Source organism: Mustela putorius, unplaced genomic scaffold (genome assembly GCF_011764305.1).
Source record: "Mustela putorius furo isolate JIRA1106 unplaced genomic scaffold, ASM1176430v1.1 tig00003949_pilon_pilon_pilon, whole genome shotgun sequence".
In the NCBI taxonomy this organism is placed as follows: domain Eukaryota; kingdom Metazoa; phylum Chordata; class Mammalia; order Carnivora; family Mustelidae; genus Mustela; species Mustela putorius.
Window position 1 is genome coordinate 7,225,150 of NW_025422093.1, and position 21,433 is coordinate 7,246,582.

Sequence of the window (21,433 nt, forward strand, 5' to 3'; positions counted from 1 at the left end):
GCTGGGAACTGAAGATCTCAACCCTGGGGAAGCAGCTGACTTGATGATTGAAACCAGGTGGTAATAGGAACAATGGCTGGGGACAATGGCACTTCACTGCTCTTGCGCTGATGAAAAAATTACCTCCCCCAGCCGCATCTCTGGAGTCGATGAGTTTTTAATAAATAAACACCAGAGATCAGAGGCAGCAGCTGCAGAATGTAGATAAAAGGAAGGTTCAGGGTGGCTGGAAGTTTGAGCCAAGGGGCTTTGTCGTAGTAACTCCTCCCAAGACGTGCCTTGTCTGTTCCGCACCGTCTGGCCTAGCTCTGCCGTCAGCCTGTGCCGCCTTGGATGCGTCACTGAACCTGTTGGAACCCTTCGAGTCTTCATGTATCACATGAAGATTGTGCCTTCTGTATCAGGGTAGTTGTGAGGATCAGATGGTTTCAAGCTTGGATTGGCTTCACAGTGATCTAAGAGAAGAGAAAAGGTCAGGGACACGAAGGGAAAAGCCTGATCAGGAAGGTGACGGGTGACGGCTGACGCCGAGCACCACACACCAGAGGCTCGTTACCCCATTCAGTCTGCTTTAGTCTGAAATAGGTTTGAAATTTTCCATAATTAAAACTTTAAAAAAAATGAAATGGGCAAACATGTACGTCTGTAAGGAACAGTATGTTTCAAAGGATCGAGGAGTCGAGGTTTTGCACTTAACAAGCCAGACACTTTGCGTTCAGTGTGTAGGAGTTTGTTTGGGGGAAGGTAATCTTCAAGGATAAATGAGTTGGGCTAAAATAATTATGTTTTCTGTGTGACCTTAGTTTGAACACGTCTGCACGTATTCTGTCACCTCTTGGGTCTTAGAATCTACTTATGCGAAAATGAAAGAAACAGATTTGACCTTTCAGTTCATAAAAGACAATATAAAAGGGTCTGTGTGGTATGTTTCTGTGTGTGTGGTAGAGGATAGAGGTAATTATTATTTCTCCTTCAGATATTTTCAGATTTTACATTATTGGGAAGACCCTTGGACATTATAGTGATTTTTATTTTTTTATCTGTTTTTATTAGCAAAATGCTGTTTCCAACTTCAAAGTCTATACATTGCTTTACTTTGGTTTATAAGAGCAAATGTTTTAAATCAGCATAAAAGGCAGAATGCTTTCATGCTCACAGCATGATCAAATGAGGTCATGCAATGCTTGTGATTCAAATTTCATTTTTTAAGGACTTAATTCTTGGATGTGGCTGGTAGGTTAGAAATAGGATTGTACCTCACCAAATATACATTAGGATAATTACGGTTATTTTCAAGATCTGCTCATACAATCTAGAAGTGATTTGAACACACTGAATTACATTCTGATGTACCTTAAATTTTAACTATCTTTTGGGTAGGCATTGTCAACCGTGGGAATCTTCAAGTTGGGGAACACGTAATGTGGGTGTGTAAAAACTCTCCCTAGAGTTTGGGGCCACTTAGATAGTTTTGAGTGAATAATTTTCCACTCCTCAGTTCCCGGGCTTTCCCACCAAACATGTAGTACAACAGTCCTTCTACCTTAGCACTAAAGAAAGACCTAACTAACTCTCACACACCTGGCCCCAGGGTGCAAAACCTGGGGAAAAAGGGGGACAGAGTTGAGCAAGGCAAAGAGTTCAGGATATCAGTGTCATGTTCACAATGGTGTGCTAATGACTGAGCAACAGTTTCTTCCGCTCATTGGATGGTTAGAAATCTTGCTGCTGCTGCTGCTAACAAAAATGAAGGACCTAAAGGAGTTGTATTATGATGCATCATTGAAAAAAATCTTCACCGTGTAGGTGATTTTGGCATGTAATTCAGGAGTTCAAAGAACTAGTGACACTGCTTTAACAAAGTCCATCTACTTACTTATGCAGAGGAGATGTCTCAGCACTAACATTGATAAAAACAAACATTGGGATGGTGTTTGTACCAAAAATAATAAAATGCCTGGGGATAAACTTAACCAAGAAGGTGAAAGAGCTGTACTCTGAAAACTATAAAACACGGATGAAATAAATTGAAGATGATACAAATAAATGGAAAGATATTCCATGCTCATGGATTGGAAGAACAAATATTGTTAAAATGTCCATATTACCCAAAGCAATCTACAGGTTTAATGCAGTCCCTATCAAAATACCAACAGCATTTTTCACTAGAGCAAACAATCCTAACATTTGTCCAGAACCACAAAAGACCTCAAATAGCCAAAATAATATTGGAAAAGAAAAATGGAAGCATCACAATCCCAGATTTCAAGATATTCTACAAAGCTGTAGTAATCACAAGAGTATGATACTGGCACCAAAATAGACACATGTATCAATGGAACAGAACAGAGAGCCCAGAAATAACCCGTAATTATATGGTCAATTCATCTTTGACAAAGAAGGCGAGAATATGCAATGGGAAAAATCTCTTCAACAAGTAGTGTTGGAAAAACCAGACAGCTACATACAGAAGAATGATCCTGGACTACTTTCTTATACCAGACACAGAAATAAACTCAAAAATTAAGGACATAAATGTGAGACCTGGAACCATGGAAACCTGGAAGAGAGCAATAATTTCTCTGACATTGCATAACAACAGTTTTCTAGATCCATCACCTAGGAAAGGAAAACAAGAGCAAAAATAAACTGTTGGAACTACATCAAAATAACAAGCTTCTGCATAGAAAAGTAAACAATAAAACTAAAAGTCAATCTAATGAATGGGAGAAAATGTAAATGACACCTCTGATCAAGGATTAGTATCCAAAATATACAAAGAATTTATACCTCAACACCAGAAAACAAATAATACAATTAAAAAATGAGAGAAGACATGAACAGACATTTCTACAAAGAAGACATCCAGTTGGCCAACAGACACATGAAAAGATGTCCAACATCACTCATCATCAGGAAAATGCTAATCAAAACTAAAATAAGGGGCACCTGGGTGGCTCAGTGGGTTAAGCCGCTGCCTTCGGCTCAGGTCATGATCTCAGGGTCCTGGGATCGAGTCCCGCTTTGGGCTCTCTGCTTAGCGGGGGGTCTGCTTCCCTTTGTCTCTCTCTGCCTGCCTCTCTGCCTACCTGTGATCTCTCTGTGTCAAATAAATAAATAAAATCTTTAAAAAAAGAAAAAACAAAATGATATATCATCTCACACCTGTTAGAATGGCAATAATCGAAAACACAAAAAGTTGGTGAGGGTGTGGAGGAAAAGAAACCTTCGACACTGTTGGTGGGAATGCAGACTGTTGCAGCCACTCTGGAAAACTGTAGCATTTCCTCAAGAGGTTAAAAATAGAGCTATCCTATGACTCAGCAGTTTTACTACTAGATGTTTACCCCGAAGATACAAATGTAAAGATCCAAAGAGGCACATGCACCTCAATATTCATAGCAGCAATGTCCACAAAAGTCAAACTATGGAAAGAACCTCGATGTCTGTTGACAGATGAATCGATAAAGAAGATGTGGTCCATATATACAATGGAATATTACTGAGCCATCAGAAAGGATGAATACTTAGCATTTACATTGAGATGGATGGAATTGGAGGGTATTATGCTGAGGGAAATAATTCAGTCAGAGAAAGACATTTATCATATGGTTTCACTCATATGTGAAATATTAGAAATAGTGCGGTGGATCACAGGAAAAGGGAGGGAAAACTGAATGGGAAGCAACCCGACAGGGAGACAAACCATGAGAAATTGTTAACTATAGGAGAAAAACTGAGGGTTGCTGGAGGGGCGGTGGGTGAGGGATGGGGTAGTTGGACGTTAAGTAGGGCACGTGATGTGATGAGAGTGGGAGTTACATGCAACTCATGAGTTACTGAACTCTACATTTGAAACTAATGATGGACTGTATGTTGGCTAATTGAACTTAAATTTAAAAGAAAATAAAATGAGGTTGATCTTTAAAAAAACAAATTTCTATAATAAAAGTTTATTTTTTTACTTTTTTTAAATGGTGGCTCTCAAATTACTTATGGTAGGTCAATTCCATTGGATATGGAAAGAGTAGGGAAACAATCGTATTTTTAATGGTGAGTATTCTAATATGTGGGAAATTATGCATTTTACAACTGCTTAAACTTTTGAAAAATTTAGTTTTCTACTTAGGAATAGGAAATTATTTTGAGATATGTGAGTAAATGTTTGAAAGTCCCAGGTCCACAACATGTTGGAAGTCGCACCAAATCCTGAAGAAAGACACTGCATTTATGGAGTTTCCCATCAAATCTAACTGAAGATGTTGCCTTTGTTCCTCAGGACGGTCTGACGCCCCTGCACTGTGGAGCAAGGAGCGGCCATGAGCAGGTGGTGGAAATGCTGCTCGACCGAGCGGCCCCCATTCTTTCAAAAACCAAGGTAATTTCTTCCCAAGTTTTTGGACGTGGACTGTATTTCACTTTGCATGCCTTTACTGCCTGTTGAGCTTATTTAACTGCCTTTGAATCATAGAAAAATGATACCATTCCAATGTAGCAGTGAAGAGTAGTTCAGATCTTGGAGAACCTTAACATTAGTTTGGGTTTATGAAGCCTTTCGATGGAGTGCGCCCTGCCACAAAGTCGTCTTTGTGCGTGTTGCTTGTTTTTGCTTTATTTTGGGAACACTCACTGCTTGATCTTACTCTGTGAAATTTTCATAGCTCATCAATCATTGTTTATTTGTGAAAGAAAATATAAGATCTATAGTCTTGGAAGTCTGGGGACTGGCTCTCTTTGTCCCGCCCTTTGGTTTATTTCTTGAGGTTTTACAGATTATTAAAGGGGATATCGTTTAACTGATAAAGGCTGGAAACTTTGGAACGATGGCATCTTGCTTGAGTCTTTGGCAAAGTTGACATATGCAAAAAGAATGCATGGTGATTGCCTCAAAATGAATGTCTTACAGAATGTCTTCTGGATTTTTATGATAAAGCCTTTGGCACTATTTAATAAGAGAATATTTATAAATAAATTTTGAAACATACGGAATACCTGAGTCCCATAATTTTTGTTAATCTGATCAGTGATACGTGGAAACTGCATTAAGCTTTATAAAGAGCCTTACTTCTAAATGTCATCAAAACAACAAAAACACATGTTACTCCTGTGTGCGAGTACTCTGGTTGGTGTTTCCTCAACAGCCCTAGTGGAGATGCACGAGGTTCCAGGTGGTCTGAACAATTCCGTCACTCATTTGAAATGTAGGGTTTACATTAGTAACCAAGTGAGGTGTTACCAACAGTATGAAACAGCCACAGTATTTCATTGTATGTGATGACACCTTGACCTTTTGAGGGCTTCTCATCTAAGGCCTTCTGACTCTGCTTTGTCCTTTCAAGAAGTCTGTATTTATCTTTTCTCCACCTCTACTGCTTTCTTCTGAGTCACCTCACCACTAACTGGAGCCTTACAACAGCTTCCTTACTGGTGCCTCCATCCTGCCATGGTCCTCTCCAGCCCCATTCCCAATGCACAACAGTCAATGTAGCCAGATCACGTCAACCACACTGTGTCACCTCCTACCTAAAAACCCTTGTTCTCTTCAAAATTAATTTTCATTTCATCAAAACAATAAGGCATAGCTAAAAATAAAATTACTGTCTCCGTCTTTTCTCCCTTTTGTTCCTCTCATTGTTTTTTCTTTCTTTCCAAGATATTTCCTTGATTTTTTTTCTTCTGTGCTTATAATGGGCAAGAACATTTTCTTGTTCTCTGATAACTTCTTTTCTTAAAGCATCCAGTTCTTGTTTAATGGATGCGATATAGTCTATTACCTTTCTGAGAACACCCCAGAATTTAATTTTTTCCTGCCTCTCTTCTGTCTCTTATTCCTCACAATATATTTTTTCTCTGTGTTGGTTTTGTCTCTCTCTTTCATGTTGGGGTTTCCCACAGGTGTCTGTACCCCACCATCAGTGTCAGGCACTAACATTTGAGTGGAAACTCCATGCGAGTGTAGGCAGGACTCCACTGGTGGTGAGCCGTACACGTCCCCCCATGTCACGGTTAATTGCCCTTTTTTTCTGGCAAGTTCAGTTATTTTGAGAGACGAATCTGCTAATGTTTTACAGTGTAGAATCTGTGTCAGTACATTCCGAGTAAGAAAAAAAAAAAGAGGGGGCTGTCATTCTCCTAGTTCTCTATGCATACATCAATCATGGTAGTGATAACAAATACTTACGTGGTATCCAAGCACTTTTCATATATGGACCCACTGAATCCTCACAATGAGGCACCAATTTTACTCTTAGGCCCTTTTTATAGATGAGGCAACTAAGACCCAAAGGGTTAAAATAACTTTCTCAAGAGAGCTCAGCTCATGTCAGAACAAGGATTTGAATTCAGGCAGTCTAACTGGAGAGACCACACTCTTGACACCCATGCCAGCCTTCCTTTTTCTGTGAGCACCTGGTATCACTCCAGAGCCTCACCACTGCCACTGCCCAGGCTCCTGCTTCCAGAATCGCTCTGCTTCAGTTTCTCCAGAAACTAAACTCCTGATTTCCTGAGAAGGACAAGGGGAAAATCCTTTTGCTTTGCTAGGTCCGAAGGACCTAGAAACCTGACCGCTTCATACACAGGTGAGCCAATCCTGCTTTTGACTCCAGGCCTCATCTTTATCTTCCAAGTTGTGTCGTGCTTCCATCTGCCCTGCCTTTGGGGCATCTAAGAAATCAATCACCTGTCTTTATTTTACCCAGTGGGTTGGAGCCACATCATTGAGCCTATTGTGTACATCTTTTTCCAGTTCTGTATTCAGTGACATCATATTGATGGCTCGAAATCAGTCATAGTGGGGTTCTTCACACCATGGGGATTGGCAAATGTCACATATTGGGGTTTTTCTTTTTTTCTTTTCTTTAAAATATTTTATTATTTGACAGAGAGAGAGATCAGAAGTAGGCAGAGAGGCAGGAAGAGAGAGAGGGGGAAGCAGGCTCCTCACTAACCAGAGAGCCCGATGCAGGGCCCGATCCCAGGACCCTGAGATCATGACTCAAGCTGAAGGCAGACGCTCAACCCACTAAGCCAAACCAGGTGCCCCAGAGTTTTTCTTTTTCAAAGAGCTGTAGTTATTAAACATTAACCACCGCTGATGTACCCCTCCACAGATGCTTAGCATTCTACCTTCTCTCTTCTGCTGGATGTGTTAACACACTAAACCCTCTTTTGACATTCTACAATGTATAGACATCACACCTCTGTTTTTATTTCCTTTCCTGTGTGTTTTGGGGGTGTGTGCATACATGCCCTTGTGGAATTTATCTTTTAAATTGCTTCAGAGTTTGGGAAAGGATGGATGCGTATAGGTCACATCTACCATGTTTGTTCAGAAGTAGCCTCCTGCCCTAATAAATTCCTGACCAGCATCTGACCACCTCCCTGCCTTTCCTCTTGTTCTGCTCCCTACCATCTTCCAGCCAGCTGGCCTGCTTCCACTTTCCAGAACGCACCAGGTTTACCCTCATGTCCTGTGCCCCTACATGGAGTTCCCTCAGCTTGTCCCAGATCTCTGCCATCTCTACCCATTTTCTGACTCCAGTGTTTTGTTCTCACAGAGGCTTCCTTGTTAGCTTCTCTTCCTGTGTACTTATCTCTCTCCTTGGTAGAATGAAAGCAAGGACTTTGCCTCCTTCGGTGTGGTATCCCAGGCCCCTAAATTAGTGTCTGGCCCATAGTAGACCTGCCAGAAACATTTCCTGAATGAATTTTAAGTGAATGAATGCGTTTCTGACTTTAAGGCCATCTGTCTAATTCCTCAAGGCTTTCATCTTTCTGAGCTAAGGAAAGCCGTCGTGTTGGATCTGTATGTTCAGCTTTACGAGGGGGCAGTCTGTGATAAGACCCCTCTTCCTAGGGCAGAAGGTCTTTACATTCTTCTCCTCCTTCTCCAATGCCCTATAACTTACCTACTCATATATTGTTATTTTGTGTATCGTTAGAGAATTTTCTTCTTTCGTTGGCACTGCCTCCCATCTCTACTCTCCACGACTATCATTTGATCTCTGAGATTTTGTTTCTTTGTTTACTTCACCATTCAGAACATAAAGCAAAGGAATGTCTTGGCAGGGAGGAAAGGAGATGTACATGTGCTCGTGGGTGGCAGGATCTCAAATGAGAAGCATCCCCATCCTTTGTTGCATGTTAGTGTCTACTTCGATTTAGAATGTTAGAGTGGAATTTTTTAGGCAAAAATATTCTTTTTTTTAAAGATTTTATTTATTTATTTGACGGAGAGAGAGAGAGAGCACAAGTAGGCAGAGAGGCAGGTGGGGGGGGTGGAGGAAGCAGGATCCCCGCTGAGCAGAGAACCAGATGCAGGGCTCCATCCCAGGACCCTGAGATCATGACCTGAGCGAAGGCAGAGGCTTAACCCACTGAGCCACCCAGACACCCCTAGGCAGAAATATTCTGATTGACCATGTATGAAGTCTTTAAAGTTACATGAATATTTATTTTTCTATATATGCCGCACAATCTGGGGAAATTATAATCCATGAAATTTTACTTGCAAGGAGCACAACTAGTGTTGCATTGAAATATATCACAGTGAGTGAATGGTACCATGAGGGCGGCTAGAGGAAGGCTTGCACTGTTTTTATCTTGATCTACTATTTTATGTCATTAATAGATAAATTACGGGAAATAACTTGGCCCAGAGGATTCAGAAATCCCGGAGTCATCAGTGCCTATTTAATACATCATTATTTTCAAAGTTCACCGATGACACATGTTTTGGAAACTGAATTTGCACTCGCTTCTTGCCCACCCCCAGATATGTTAAACTATGTTACAGTGATGAACAGAGCCTCTCTTGACAATTGGATTCTCTAGAAATTTCCCAGACTCCTCCACTTTGCCTGCATATTTGAAGGAAGCATGTGCGAAAGGACTGACATCTTAATGCCTTATTTTTGTCTTCACTGGGAAATAAGTACTGGTTGCTAAATGTCCTCCAACCTGCTTTATTTCTTCTCACAACTCTTTAAAGAATTTTTGACTTATTCCTACCACGCATGATTAACTGTGTCGTTGATCCCAGTTGATTTAAATAGAGGCAGGTGTTAGTTGAGGAGTTGGTCAGTGCCTTGCCTTTCCTCATCACAGACACAGGGGGGCACCAGACTGATGGAAGAGGAAAATTCCTTTCTACATTGATAGGAAATGAAATGTGTTGTTTTAGTCAGATCTTTTTTTATTGATCAAATCAATATAAGAATATCAAGTGTTAGTAACTTGTAAGGAAAAAAAAAAAAGCCAGTGTAATGAATTCCAATCTACTTTTGCTTTTTTAAAAAATTTTTAAAAATCCTTCTCACTCTTAAATATTAAGAATTCCAGGAATGCCTGGCTGGCTTAGTCCATGGAGCATACAGCTTTTGATCTCAGGATTGTGGTTTCAAGGCCCATTTGGGAATGGAGATTACTTAAAATCTTAAAGAAAAAAAAAAGGAAAGAAAAAAGAAAGAATTTTAGTTCACTGGGGATAAGATAAATAATGGACGTTAGTACAATTCATATTTTTTAAAAAATTAGGCTCCACGTCCAGTGTGGAGCCCAGCACGGGCCTTGAACTCACAACCCCAAGATCAAGACCTGAGCTGAGATCAAGAGTTGAATGTTTAACTGACTGAGCCACCCAGTCACCCCAATTCACACCATGTTTAAAACCAGAAAAGAAATTATCTTGAAAAATTTGTTTTCAACTGATAAAAGAAGTGAGAGGACTAGGTTTAAAAATAGCTAGAGTTCAAAACAATCATCAAAACCTTTTAAAAAGAGGGTGGCTGGCTGGCTCAGTTGGTAGATCATGTGACTTTGATCTTTGATCTTGTGTGTCGTATAGAGTTTACTTAAAATTAAAAGTAATATGACATGTTAACGACTTGGAATTTAGATAATAAAACTTTTAAAAAAGCCTTTTAAAAAAGAAAAGGTATTTCTGTGTGAAAAACTAGCCTTTCATCTTCTCATATTTGTGCTGTATTTTATGTTCGGGACATTTGCATTTAAAAGGTAAAACATTAAACTCTGATTTTCTTATGTGTTCCAGAATGGATTGTCTCCATTGCATATGGCCACACAAGGGGATCACTTGAACTGCGTCCAGCTTCTCCTCCAGCATAACGTGCCCGTGGACGACGTCACCAATGACTACCTGACTGCCCTCCACGTGGCTGCCCACTGCGGGCATTACAAAGTCGCCAAGGTCCTCCTGGACAAGAAAGCGAACCCCAATGCCAAAGCCCTGGTGAGTGGCTAAGCCAACAGCTCCAGTCTGTGTTGTCTTGCTGACAACATGCAGCCTCCACGTGAGAAGAGATTACTTTGAGGAGGTAAAAATAGAAGCTCTAGTTAAGTAAAGTGTACTTCCCCTCAACTTTTTTCAAATATCCTTTAAAGAAACAACCTATTTCTGATGTGAACAAGGCCAATGGGGCTAAATCATTAATCTCTTTATGGTCGCACTGGTGAATCTCTTAACATAAATAAGACCCAAAAACTGTAGGTGTAGAAAAGACTGAGGTGATTAGACTTATCTTACTGAGGGTATAGTTATATTTATATGAATTAAAATTTTTTCCCCAAGATCTAAAAAAATGAGGAAAAGTGGTCAAAAAACTTTCTCTTACCCATCAGTGGTCTAGGAATGTGTGAGCTAAACTTTTGTATTACGTTTACCATGTAAGCTAACATATGGCCAGTCATCTCCTTTTCCTATTGATAAAAATGAAAATTTGGTCTCATTTGTAGTCTTAACTCCTAAAATGATCTGTTATTTTAACCCCTAGCTGTACTGTAATTTGATTTTCTTGATGAGATGGGGTTTTTGTCTTTGGAAAAATAAATAATCCCAATTTGGTAAGCTGTTTAAATTTAGTTCAGAATAAGCACCCATGTTTAGGAAAAAATCAGTCACCAAATGCTAGGGAAGACATGTAAATTGACTAGCAATTTTAAGGTAAAGGCTGTCATCTGATCAACTGATTTAGAAAGGGTCACTGTTCCTTTCCAACTGGTACTGTCTCCCTGTCCCAACGGACCCCCAAGTGCCTCTGCTACTCTGGGGGCAGGAAACATGAGGACTGAGGAGTACTCTGACCCCAGCCTGTCATTGTCACTAAAAGCTTTTACTGAAATAGTATTTCAAAAGCTGTTGACCTGACCAGTATATCAAGCATATCTTTGAATTCTGAGAAGGGAGGAAAAGAAATTAGCAGTCATGACTCATTTTTCCATACAAGAAAAAAAAAAAAAAAGCCTTAAAACAGGGTGTGGACATTCACTCTCATTTTCCTCTGACTTGGAAGATTTCACAACATGTGGAGGTTAGAGCCAGTCATCCTGGGATGGACTATGGCCAGGTAAACGGTCTCAGAGTGGCTGTGGAAACACCTATGGTGACTTGGACCTAAGCTTTTAGAGTGGCCCCTGATACTTTATAGTTCTCTATGGTGACTGAAAAATGCTCTGTGGTTTCAATGATCGAGTGGTATGATTTGGAGCTAATTTGTGAAAAAGCAGACTCCTTTATTAGATGAAATGTGAAACCAAGTGATCCAAATAATGTTGGGTTGTTTCCTGCTTCCTTGGGAGTAAACACCTATTTGAACCCTAAAACTGGAAGGGATGAAAACATTCTAGAACCAGTCTTGTAGTTGTCCTAAAATTCAACAGAGAATGCTGAATGGCATTGGCAGAGTTTGGGCTGTGAGGACAAATGTTTGGGCCCAGCTGTTTTTAGTCTGTATTTGAAATGAGATGGAGGAGGGAGGGACATATTATTTGGAAGAGTGAATTCCAAAATAACATAATCTAAAAAAACTCATGACCATTTTGCCTCAGCCACCAAGAGGCTGTGACAAAAATTCACTTCCTGTTCGTGATCAGCAGAGTACTGTGGATTTCTAGGAGCAGCTAGACTACCTACGCTTCCAGAGAAGAATCCGCGTTCTGTTTCATCGCGTCATTTACTTCCAAATCCTTACAGAACATCATTTCCCAAACATTTTACCACACTCGGAGGAATTGTATCTTCAAGGAATGTGGTCATGTACTTCTGTGCCTTTGTCCCTTTCAGAACGGCTTCACTCCTCTTCATATTGCCTGCAAGAAGAATCGAATTAAAGTCATGGAACTCCTTCTGAAACACGGTGCATCCATCCAAGCCGTAACCGAGGTGAGGCGAGGAGGATTTCTAGGCTTCGCCGTGTCACCAGTGTATACCTTCACAGCTGGAGTCTCAGAGCCTTCCTCAGAGAACAGCTAGTTGTGCTGTGTGTGTGATTGCCACTGATGACTGTGTAGATCCTTCACCCAAGGGGCTGCCCATCCGGAGGAGAATAGACAGGAGTCTGGGGGGTGGGTACAAACACATCATCCAAAACACATGCTTCATGCTTAGGGGTGAGTGGTACCATCAACGAAAGCGTAATTTTCATGAAATCCTGTCAGGCAGTACTCCTCAGTGGGAGCGATTTTGCCCCCCAGGGGGCAGCTGACCACGTCTGGAGGTATTTTCAGTTGTGACAGCCACATGGTGCTACTAGAAGCCAGTGCCAATGAATAGTTGACAGTGTATACAGGCCAGCCTTCTACAACAATGAATTATCTGGTGCATAATGTCAACTTTGCCAAGGTGGAGAAACTCTGTATACTCGAACCTCCAGGTGTTTGTAAACTGAACACTTCTCTCTCCCAAAATTCAGAATGAACGACACACAGAGTTGCTGAAGTTAATAAAGGACTAGCTCTAGGTTTCTTTTGTACAAACTGACATGGAACTCAGAGGAATGTTCCACCAGGACCAGTGCTGAGCCTGCAAGACAGCAAACCAGGCTCGGCCACCCCTGGCCCCTCTGGACTCTCCTTCCCTACTCCAGCCCCAGCACTCTGGTCTCCCTAGATGCCAGCCATGACACTTCCCTAGACTGGACACCCTTTCATTCACCTCCCTATCTCTGCACCCTCCATGTGTCACCCCAGCTTTGCTCAGCTAATTCTGCACACCCGCCTGGACAGGATAGGGAAATCCCTCACCCCTAGCCCACTGTAGGAGCTCCCCTGCAGACTGCCTCTTCCCATCAAAGCACGTATGACCTAACTACTCTCCTGCCTCCAGAGAGTCCAGGCTCTCTCTGGAGTCCAGGCTCCATGGGCACAGGCTGAGCCCCACTGGTCTGTAGATGCCAGCAACACAGTGTAGGCCGTTCAGTAAAGGTTTGTTGAATGCATCAGTGAAGGCTGTAGCATTGGAGGCAAATAGAAAGTTTGAGATCTAGCTTAGTGACTGTTACTTTGCCTGATTTTCTTATCTGCAGATGAAACATTTGCCTTGATTTGCGACACAATTTTAAAATGATAAATGATTGAAAATATTACTACTGCTTTATTCTTTCTTCACTCTTACGGCTTTATTATGGCACCTGTGATTTTTAAAAGCTTATTCTCAGTGCGCAGCAACCATTTTTAAAGTCAGAGTGGGCTCTGCGATCAAATTTTTTTGACTGATGTTTGAATAAATATCCAGAGATGTCAGCCCCTGAGAAGGGGCTGTTGCCAGTCCTGTATTCCCTGAGAGCTCCCAAAGGCAGGGCAGACGGAGATGAGGGCTTGGCCCTGCACGTGTTCTAAGGACTCCCCCTGCTGGTGGAGAAAAGTGCCAAATTACAACACAGAGCTTTTCCCTGGTTCCCTCGGTTGCCACTGTCTGAAGGTGGGGCAACCAGAATTATTTCTCTTCTGCCCTTTACCTCACTATTATTAGGCAGAGTTCCTTTCACATATTTTTTGACATTTCTCAAATTTCTCTTGAGATTGGTATCTCCTTCTCACTCTCTTTAAAAAAAAAAAAAAAGCTTTTTCTAGGCATGTTAAATATTTTTACCAAATGACTATGTTCATGTTGCAAATGGAATGAAATTCTAAAAAATTATAAGTGGCATCATTTCACATACAAAGCACAAGTGTTATGGCTGTGTGTGTGTGTAGGATTATAGACAAACAACATTTAAAGTCTAGTCTAGTGACCTTTGTATTATTTGCCTTACTTAATTTATAATATTCATGAAATTTAAAAATTGATTAAAGATTTAATGCTGATTTGCTCGTTTTTTATTTTTTTTTATTTTATTTTTTTAAAGATTTTATTTATTTATTTGACAGAGAGAGATCACAAGTAGGCAGAGAGGCAGGCAGAGAGAGAGAGGGGAGAAAGCAGGCTCCCTGCTGAGCAGAGAGCCTGATGCGGGACTCGATCCCAGGACCCTGAGATCATGACCTGAGCCGAAGGCAGCGGCTTAACCCACTGAGCCACCCAGGCACCCTAATTTGCTCGTTTTTTAGAAGGTTGGCATTAAGTACCCCCCTTAGACACACACACACACACACACACACGGTTATATGGATAAAGAAGGTTTGGTAGCAAAGGGGGAAAAAACTTTAAGTCATTTTTCTCTAATTTTTTCTCATTGATCTTCATAAAATATATGAACTTTTTCTTCTTTAGTGGATATGACATAGGTCTTTCATAATCACCGAACCTGCTTTAAGGAAACGATGATCATGTCCTGATGCGTTTATCTTATTGAATCTGAATCTATGCCAAAAATAGGCAGGGCGCTGGTGTCTTTGATCTGATCACTCAAGTGGTTATATTAAGGTGGGTGGGTGGAGGGCAGGCAGGGAGACAGGCAGACAAAACCTTTTCATGATAAGATCACAAACCAGCATTTCCCTCTTTTCTTCCTAGTCGGGCCTTACCCCAATCCATGTTGCTGCCTTCATGGGGCATGTAAATATCGTATCACAACTAATGCATCATGGAGCCTCTCCAAACACCACCAATGTGGTAAGTATCCTTCCAAGAAAGAAGGTCCAATTATGAGTATTTCAGAAACTGGTGAAGATTGTTCTTATTTACTTATTTTTAAGTAATTTTTAATAATTATTTTTATTAAATAAAATAATTATATTTTATATAAATATATAATATTATATTATACTATATATCAATATAGTATTATATTATTATATAATATAATACATATTTTATATTGTATATTATATAATATTAATATTATATAATACATAATATTATATAAAATAATTAAATTATTTTAAAAATAATAGGTTAATTACTATTTACTGCTTAAAAGACAAAATTTAAGAATACCTGTGCTTTCCTTTACTTCGAAAGCAAGATCTGTTCAATCACTAGCTGATCGCAAAACATTAGGACTTATGAGTTGTGTGTATAGACCTTACAGATATGTTACTATTGGATATTGCACTCTAAAAAATAGCTTTGGAAGAAGGGAAGATTTTTTGGTTTTTGTTTTTTAACAATAGAAGCATTTAGTAAGTGTTTCATGTTGAGGAAGCACCTCAAATCACCATTATTATAATTGCAAGTAAATTCAAAATGATTTTTCTCATTAGTGTGCTTGAGCATGTTATAGCAGAGCCATGATTACAGCAAATCCATGTTCATAGATCATTGGATGGTATTGCTTTTCCACACTAATCATTGCTCTGCAGAACCATAAGACTCATTTCAGAGTAAGTATTGGAGAGGTGACTTCTCACCCTAGGTCTGCGTGTGGCATTTAACATTACCTTACAGGACTTTAAGTTAGACATCATAGTATTATTAGCATAACAGACCACAAGCCTAAGAACCTGGTTGGACTAATGAGCACCACAGCATTAACAAATAAACCACACGCTGGCACAGAAAGGGTCAGCCACAAGGTCCGAACACTCCCCTTGATGGTGGGCTTCCAGTAAGGCTCTGTCTTCCGGAGCCCAAATCAGCACATGCACAAGATACAGACCAGCTTCGCAGCTGACAGGTAATCTTTTCTGTAACTAATGCCAGAGAGAGAGATTTCCCTTCATTAAGAAGACCCTGGATAATACAGTAAACTCTATCCCGGATGCTCTTCCAGTAAACGCAGTAACAAGTTACACGTGAATGTGCCTTTGTATATCCTGCTAGGGAGGTGGCTATCCTGTAACACAAGGCTTGATTTAGAAAAGGAATTTGTGGGTGGGTGCCCATGGTGTGAGAGAATCCTTTGATTTCTGTGACTATTTGTTTCTATCCATTTTTTAAAAATATTTTCATTGTTTATTAAATGAATGAACAGATGATCTGAATTCAGTTCTTTTGGCGAAAATGGGGGCATGGTTGGGTTGGAGGAATCCAGTGACAAGGAAAAGGGCCCCGTGGGATAATGTGCAAACTAGGATACTGGTGTGCTGAGGTAAAGCAGAGAAAGCAAACCAACTGCCTGCAACCGAGTCTGACCCTCAGGTGTGTCTATGTTGTCCTTGCAGATTTAGGGTTTTGCTTTGTTCTGGGTGCAATTCTGATTTGGGGGGACCAGGCTTAAGAAGTATATGCAAATATCCAAACTGCCACTGCTTTTGAAAAAGAGGAAGGTGTGGCCTGCCGGGGCTGGCATCCTACTGGGCTACCAGCTACCGCTACCAAAGCCTTCTGCATGTCAGGCAGCACTGCCACCCCCCAACACACCCACCATGGAGGGGGCGGGGTGCTCTGTTGTGGAGCAGTCCCTGGCTGTTGCCTTCGCTCATTTCCTCTCCTGCTTGGCTCTGGTGAGCATTCACCTGTCAAGCCCTCCTGGGGCCAATGGAGCAACACTTCTGATACTGCCAGAGACTTGGCTCCCCAGGGTTACACCAGCCCTTCCATCATGAATCAGGTGGATGTGAACTTCTTGAGTATTCAATTTCCTGTCCTTCCTCGTTTTCAGTAAGGAAGTGCTTGGGACTATTTTTTCAAAAAAAAAAAAAAAAAGAAAAGAAAAAACCCTCCATCGTAAGCTTTATGCCAATAAAATATGCCACCCTCCTCGAGAGCTGTAGTTAATTACCCTTGGCTCCTGTTCCCCAGAGAGGAGAAACAGCATTGCACATGGCAGCTCGATCTGGTCAAGCCGAAGTTGTGAGGTATCTGGTGCAAGACGGAGCTCAGGTAGAAGCTAAAGCCAAGGTACGTGCAACCCATGAAAGTGTGTGCTATTGAGGGGAAAAAAAAACCTGATTTTATTACAGCCTTTAAACACATGCATGCTCTCTTCCAGGAATACTTTCATAAAGTAATGACAAAAGTTCTATGCATGTGATATTGTTAAAAAAAAAAAAATCCCAACACATTTGTCCATTCAATTATTTGACAAAATTAAATGGAACAAGAACTTTGTGCCAGAAAGAACTCTGTGTCCTTGGCATATTGTTAGCCCTTTGCAGATTTGGAACCAAACCGAGACTTGGTCCAGAGTTTTTCACACTCCACAGAGAAGGACTTAGGCTCAAAACTTCTAGAACAAGCACAGTTCGGAAGCACGACTGAACTCTTTTGGTTAACTTCTGTGTCACTGGTCACAGACATAAAAGGAAAAAGGAAGTTTTTACTTTTTCTTCACAATTTGTGAAGCCGTGAAGAGACTTGAGACTTGAATTGGAATGGTTTCAGTTTGAGTTTGACTGCTTCATTCTCTGCCTGGTGTTTAATTTCCAAAAGAAACCCATTTACCTGTCACCCATTGCCTGTCAGTTGGTCTGGTTATCAAGATGGCAGTTCAGGTCAGGAATTATAAATAAATACATAGATTCTTTAACTGCTTAATTTAACTTTTGTATATAAATGTACATTTATTTGCCATTTATTTGCATTGTCTACAGTTTCTAGTTTCAGGTTAGGTAGAGAGAAAACCAAGACACGTATGAAGCAGTTTGTATGCAGAATATTTCTAGACTTTTATAATATTCTCCCAATGTTTTTAGCTATCTCACCTGCATCTAATTTGACCATAGTTGTTTTTTCCCAACTTCTATCAACACTCTCCAAAGCTTTCAACTTAGTATTCTTAGGGAAAAATTGAGGCTTCTCTTTCATACTCATATTTTACCTGCTAACTTATTGTGTGATTGTATAATTAAAGTAATTAGTGCAAATAAAGCACAAAGTAGTAAAGTGACTAGTACAAACATACTAGTGTGGGAACAAACACAACTACATCATTATAAGCATGAAATCTGCAGATGAGCACAAAGGTTGTAACGTTCTGAGCAGCCACCACACACTCTGAGTGTCCAATAGACTGTGGTGCCACTTGGTGCATTTTACAGAGGATCTGGAGACCTTTTCTGTTAAATGGACGAGAGTAAATATTTTAGGCTTTGCCAGATGCTCCATCTCAGCCACAGCTGCTCAGCTCTGACATTCTAGAGCAAAAAGCAGCCATAGGCAATACTACATAAGCATATGGGCATGTCTGTTTCCAATAAAACTTTATTTACAAACACAGGCAGCAACTGGATCTGGCCCCTGGGTTGTAGTTTCTCAGCCCTGATCTAAAGAGATTGGTTCAATCTGCTTCATCAATAAAGAACCACGGATAGGAAAGGCTGTACTCTACCACGGATTACAAGAAACCTCACATTTTCTGAGTGTTATTGGTTCCATACCAAGCAATGTACCCAGGGAATGGTTAACCCACAAGCTGAAATGGAGGAGATAATTCATAGTGATGATGATTTCATTAAGGAGGCAGTATGTATCATGATTAAGAACCTGACCTCCTCAGCCAGACTGCCTGGGTTTGAATCTTGATCCACCACTTCCCAGCTCTGTAATGTTGGGCAATGAATTAACATCTCCATGGCACATTTCTTTTCCTAGTTTCTTCATATAGAAACTGAGAATCCTGATAGTTGCTGGTGATAAGATTGGTGTGATGATGAATGAGTAAATGTAGGTGGAGTACTTAGCACAGAGCCTGGGACATGTAGATGCTCAGCAAATGTGCAGTGGTGGTGGTGGCCAAAGGAGAATTATGGGAGATCTTTCTGCAGCAATTATCTTGTTCTGGTTTCAGTACTCTTCTTCCTGTGGCACCCCAATTCCTTTTACACTTCTTATATAGACTCTCTTGCTTTGGCCTTGACTCTCATCCTACTTTTATCTTCAAAGACGTCTCCTGTGCTCCAACCTCTTCTGTACACCTTCCCTACAGGAAGCACTTACCTGAACTTTTTTCCCATTCAGGTGTGGGCTTTCCTTTTAAAAATGAGATGGCCAGGGGCACCTGGGTGGCTCAGTGAGTTAAGCCGCTGCCTTCGGCTCAGGTCATGATCTCAGAGTCCTGGGATCAAGTCCCACATCGGACTCTCTGCTCAGCAGGGAGCCTGCTTCCTCCTCTCTCTCTCTCTCTCTCTCTGCCTGCCTCTCTGCCTGCTTGTGGTCTCTCTCTGTCAAATAAATAAATAAAATCTTTAAAAAAAAAAATGAGATGGCCATTGGGTTGGCCAGTGGAAAAACAATGGCCCCCACAGGGCATCGTTGGGCAAACTAAAAAAGACTCCTCTCCCCCTTGGGGATAAGACCCTAACAGTGCAAGATTTGGTGCCTCATGCCTCGGGGTAAATTGTAATAAGGGATCCTTCTACTGGAGGCAGATCCCACCCATGCCCGGAATGTACCACTTGACAAGCAGAGGGTGGGCTGGCTTTTAGCCCCCTTGGCTGGGAGCCTTTGTGCAGATCTACCTGCACAACCCTGTGCTCCCCACCCCACCCCTCTGCTTTTGACTATAAAAAGGTGATACCAATACAAGAATTCACTCCATTTGAGCTGGTGGAGGCAAAATGCCTTCTCGGTTATTTGAGTTTTACTAGGATTCATTCCCTTCTCTCCCAAAAAAGGAACCATTGGAGGTTAAAATTTTGGTAAAGTGTGGCAGGTGGTAGTGGGTTAATTTACAGACAGAACTTCTTCTCACACTTTTCAGACTAATAGGTTACTTGAAAGGCATTGAAGGTAGCCTCTGATACCAAGCAAAGTTTTCTGAATGATCCACAATGTCATCATTGTTCTCTAAACTAATCAGCCTTGTTTTTTCTGCCTTGCACTTAAGGATGACCAAACCCCACTGCACATTTCTGCTCGACTGGGGAAGGCAGATATTGTACAACAGCTGTTACAGCAAGGAGCATCTCCAAATGCAGCCACGACTTCTGGGTACACCCCACTCCACCTCTCGGCCCGGGAGGGACACGAGGATGTAGCTGCATTCCTTCTGGATCATGGCGCATCTCTCTCTATAACAACGAAGGTAGGAAAGTGAGTCTTGGAATCCTGCTGTGTCTCCCCAAAGCCATCCTCCTTACAACTGAGGCCACGTGTCCAAACCACTTTCAGATCAGGAGGTGGATTTTCTTTCATTTTTGTTTGTTGTTACTCTTTTGTTGTTGTTGTCTTGTGTGATTAGTGGTCTGATGTTTCAAATCTCCACTCTGATGCCTTCAAGCAATAACCTATCACTCAGTCGCTCTGCGGGTACAGGTTGCAAAATATAGAGCTCGCGTTTTGGTAGTGCGATGTAAACCTAGCAAGTCTGATAGATTAATTGGCCTATGGCATGTCTGAGAAAGCTAGAAATGGGTGTTTCACTCTCCTCTTTGGATGCAGGGAAGTGTGATCCATACACAAGCCGATTACAGTAATCGGCAATCCTTGGAAAACTATCTGAATAAATGATGACTGCCTCCAACTATACCCCCTGTAATTCTTTAGGCTCCTCAGCAGAGCTGAGATGCACAGTTTCTGGATCTCATTTAATATGTGGAACAGAGTGAGTGGGGATTAGGTTTCGAGTGCCCCAGCCCTTCCACTGTGCCAGCTGCCTGTTGGCTCTAGTTGGCTTCAGTCTCATGAGGTCAGATGTGCTGATGACCCTCCAGTCTCCGACTCATGCTTGGGACCCTCCATAGGAGCGCATGCTGACGGACTCGTGGATCTCCAGATCCTTGTGGGAGCAGGTAGCAAGCAAGAGCAGCTGCTCAACTCTCAGTACCCAACTCTGGCAGATTTACTGGGCTGGAACCATGTGCTGTTACTCAGTCCACCTGTGGTAGCTAAGATTCGAGAATCTCTGACTCCTGAGGACTGGAGCATAGCGAAAGACAATGTGTATACGTGCAGGAATTGGAGAAGTGGGCGCAAAAGGCTCCAGTCTGGTGATGTGAGATCACGGGAGGTCCAGACTTGTCCTGGATTTTCCCAAGCCCTCCAAATCCAAACTGGGCCTGGGACACAGTAACCTATTCTTCCCAAACTGTGAAACCCTAAAACGCAGCAGGAGTACACCCCAGACCCAGCTCTCCACCATTGTCCTGGTCAGACGCCTGAGAAGTCCCAGAGTTAGTGGCACGTGGAGGCTCAGTCAGCAGAGTTAGGAAGATGAAAAATCCCGATCCTCCTTGTTGATGAAGGGACTCGGGCTGTCATCGTCCTGCGTGGGTCTGTCAATGCACGCTTAACTGTGCTTCATTGTTAGAATCATTTATGGGTTCCAGGAAAGCAACACCTTTGTGTCATTTCTGTTGTTCATTATTTTTATGG

The 21,433-nt window shown here is 41.5% G+C and overlaps 1 protein-coding gene across 5 annotated transcripts in view; it reads left to right on the top strand.

Moving 5' to 3' along the window:
* Positions 1-21,433, top strand: part of ANK3 (ankyrin 3) — a 671,415-nt gene that overhangs the window by 502,376 nt on the left and 147,606 nt on the right. For all 5 annotated transcript variants that reach the window (XM_045069902.1, XM_045069903.1, XM_045069904.1 and 2 more), the window contains 6 exons: positions 4,280-4,378; positions 10,055-10,252; positions 12,083-12,181; positions 14,753-14,851; positions 16,922-17,020; positions 19,947-20,144. In XM_045069902.1, coding sequence (XP_044925837.1) covers positions 4,280-4,378; positions 10,055-10,252; positions 12,083-12,181; positions 14,753-14,851; positions 16,922-17,020; positions 19,947-20,144 — 792 coding nt within the window. The remainder of the gene's footprint in view (positions 1-4,279; positions 4,379-10,054; positions 10,253-12,082; positions 12,182-14,752; positions 14,852-16,921; positions 17,021-19,946; positions 20,145-21,433) is intronic.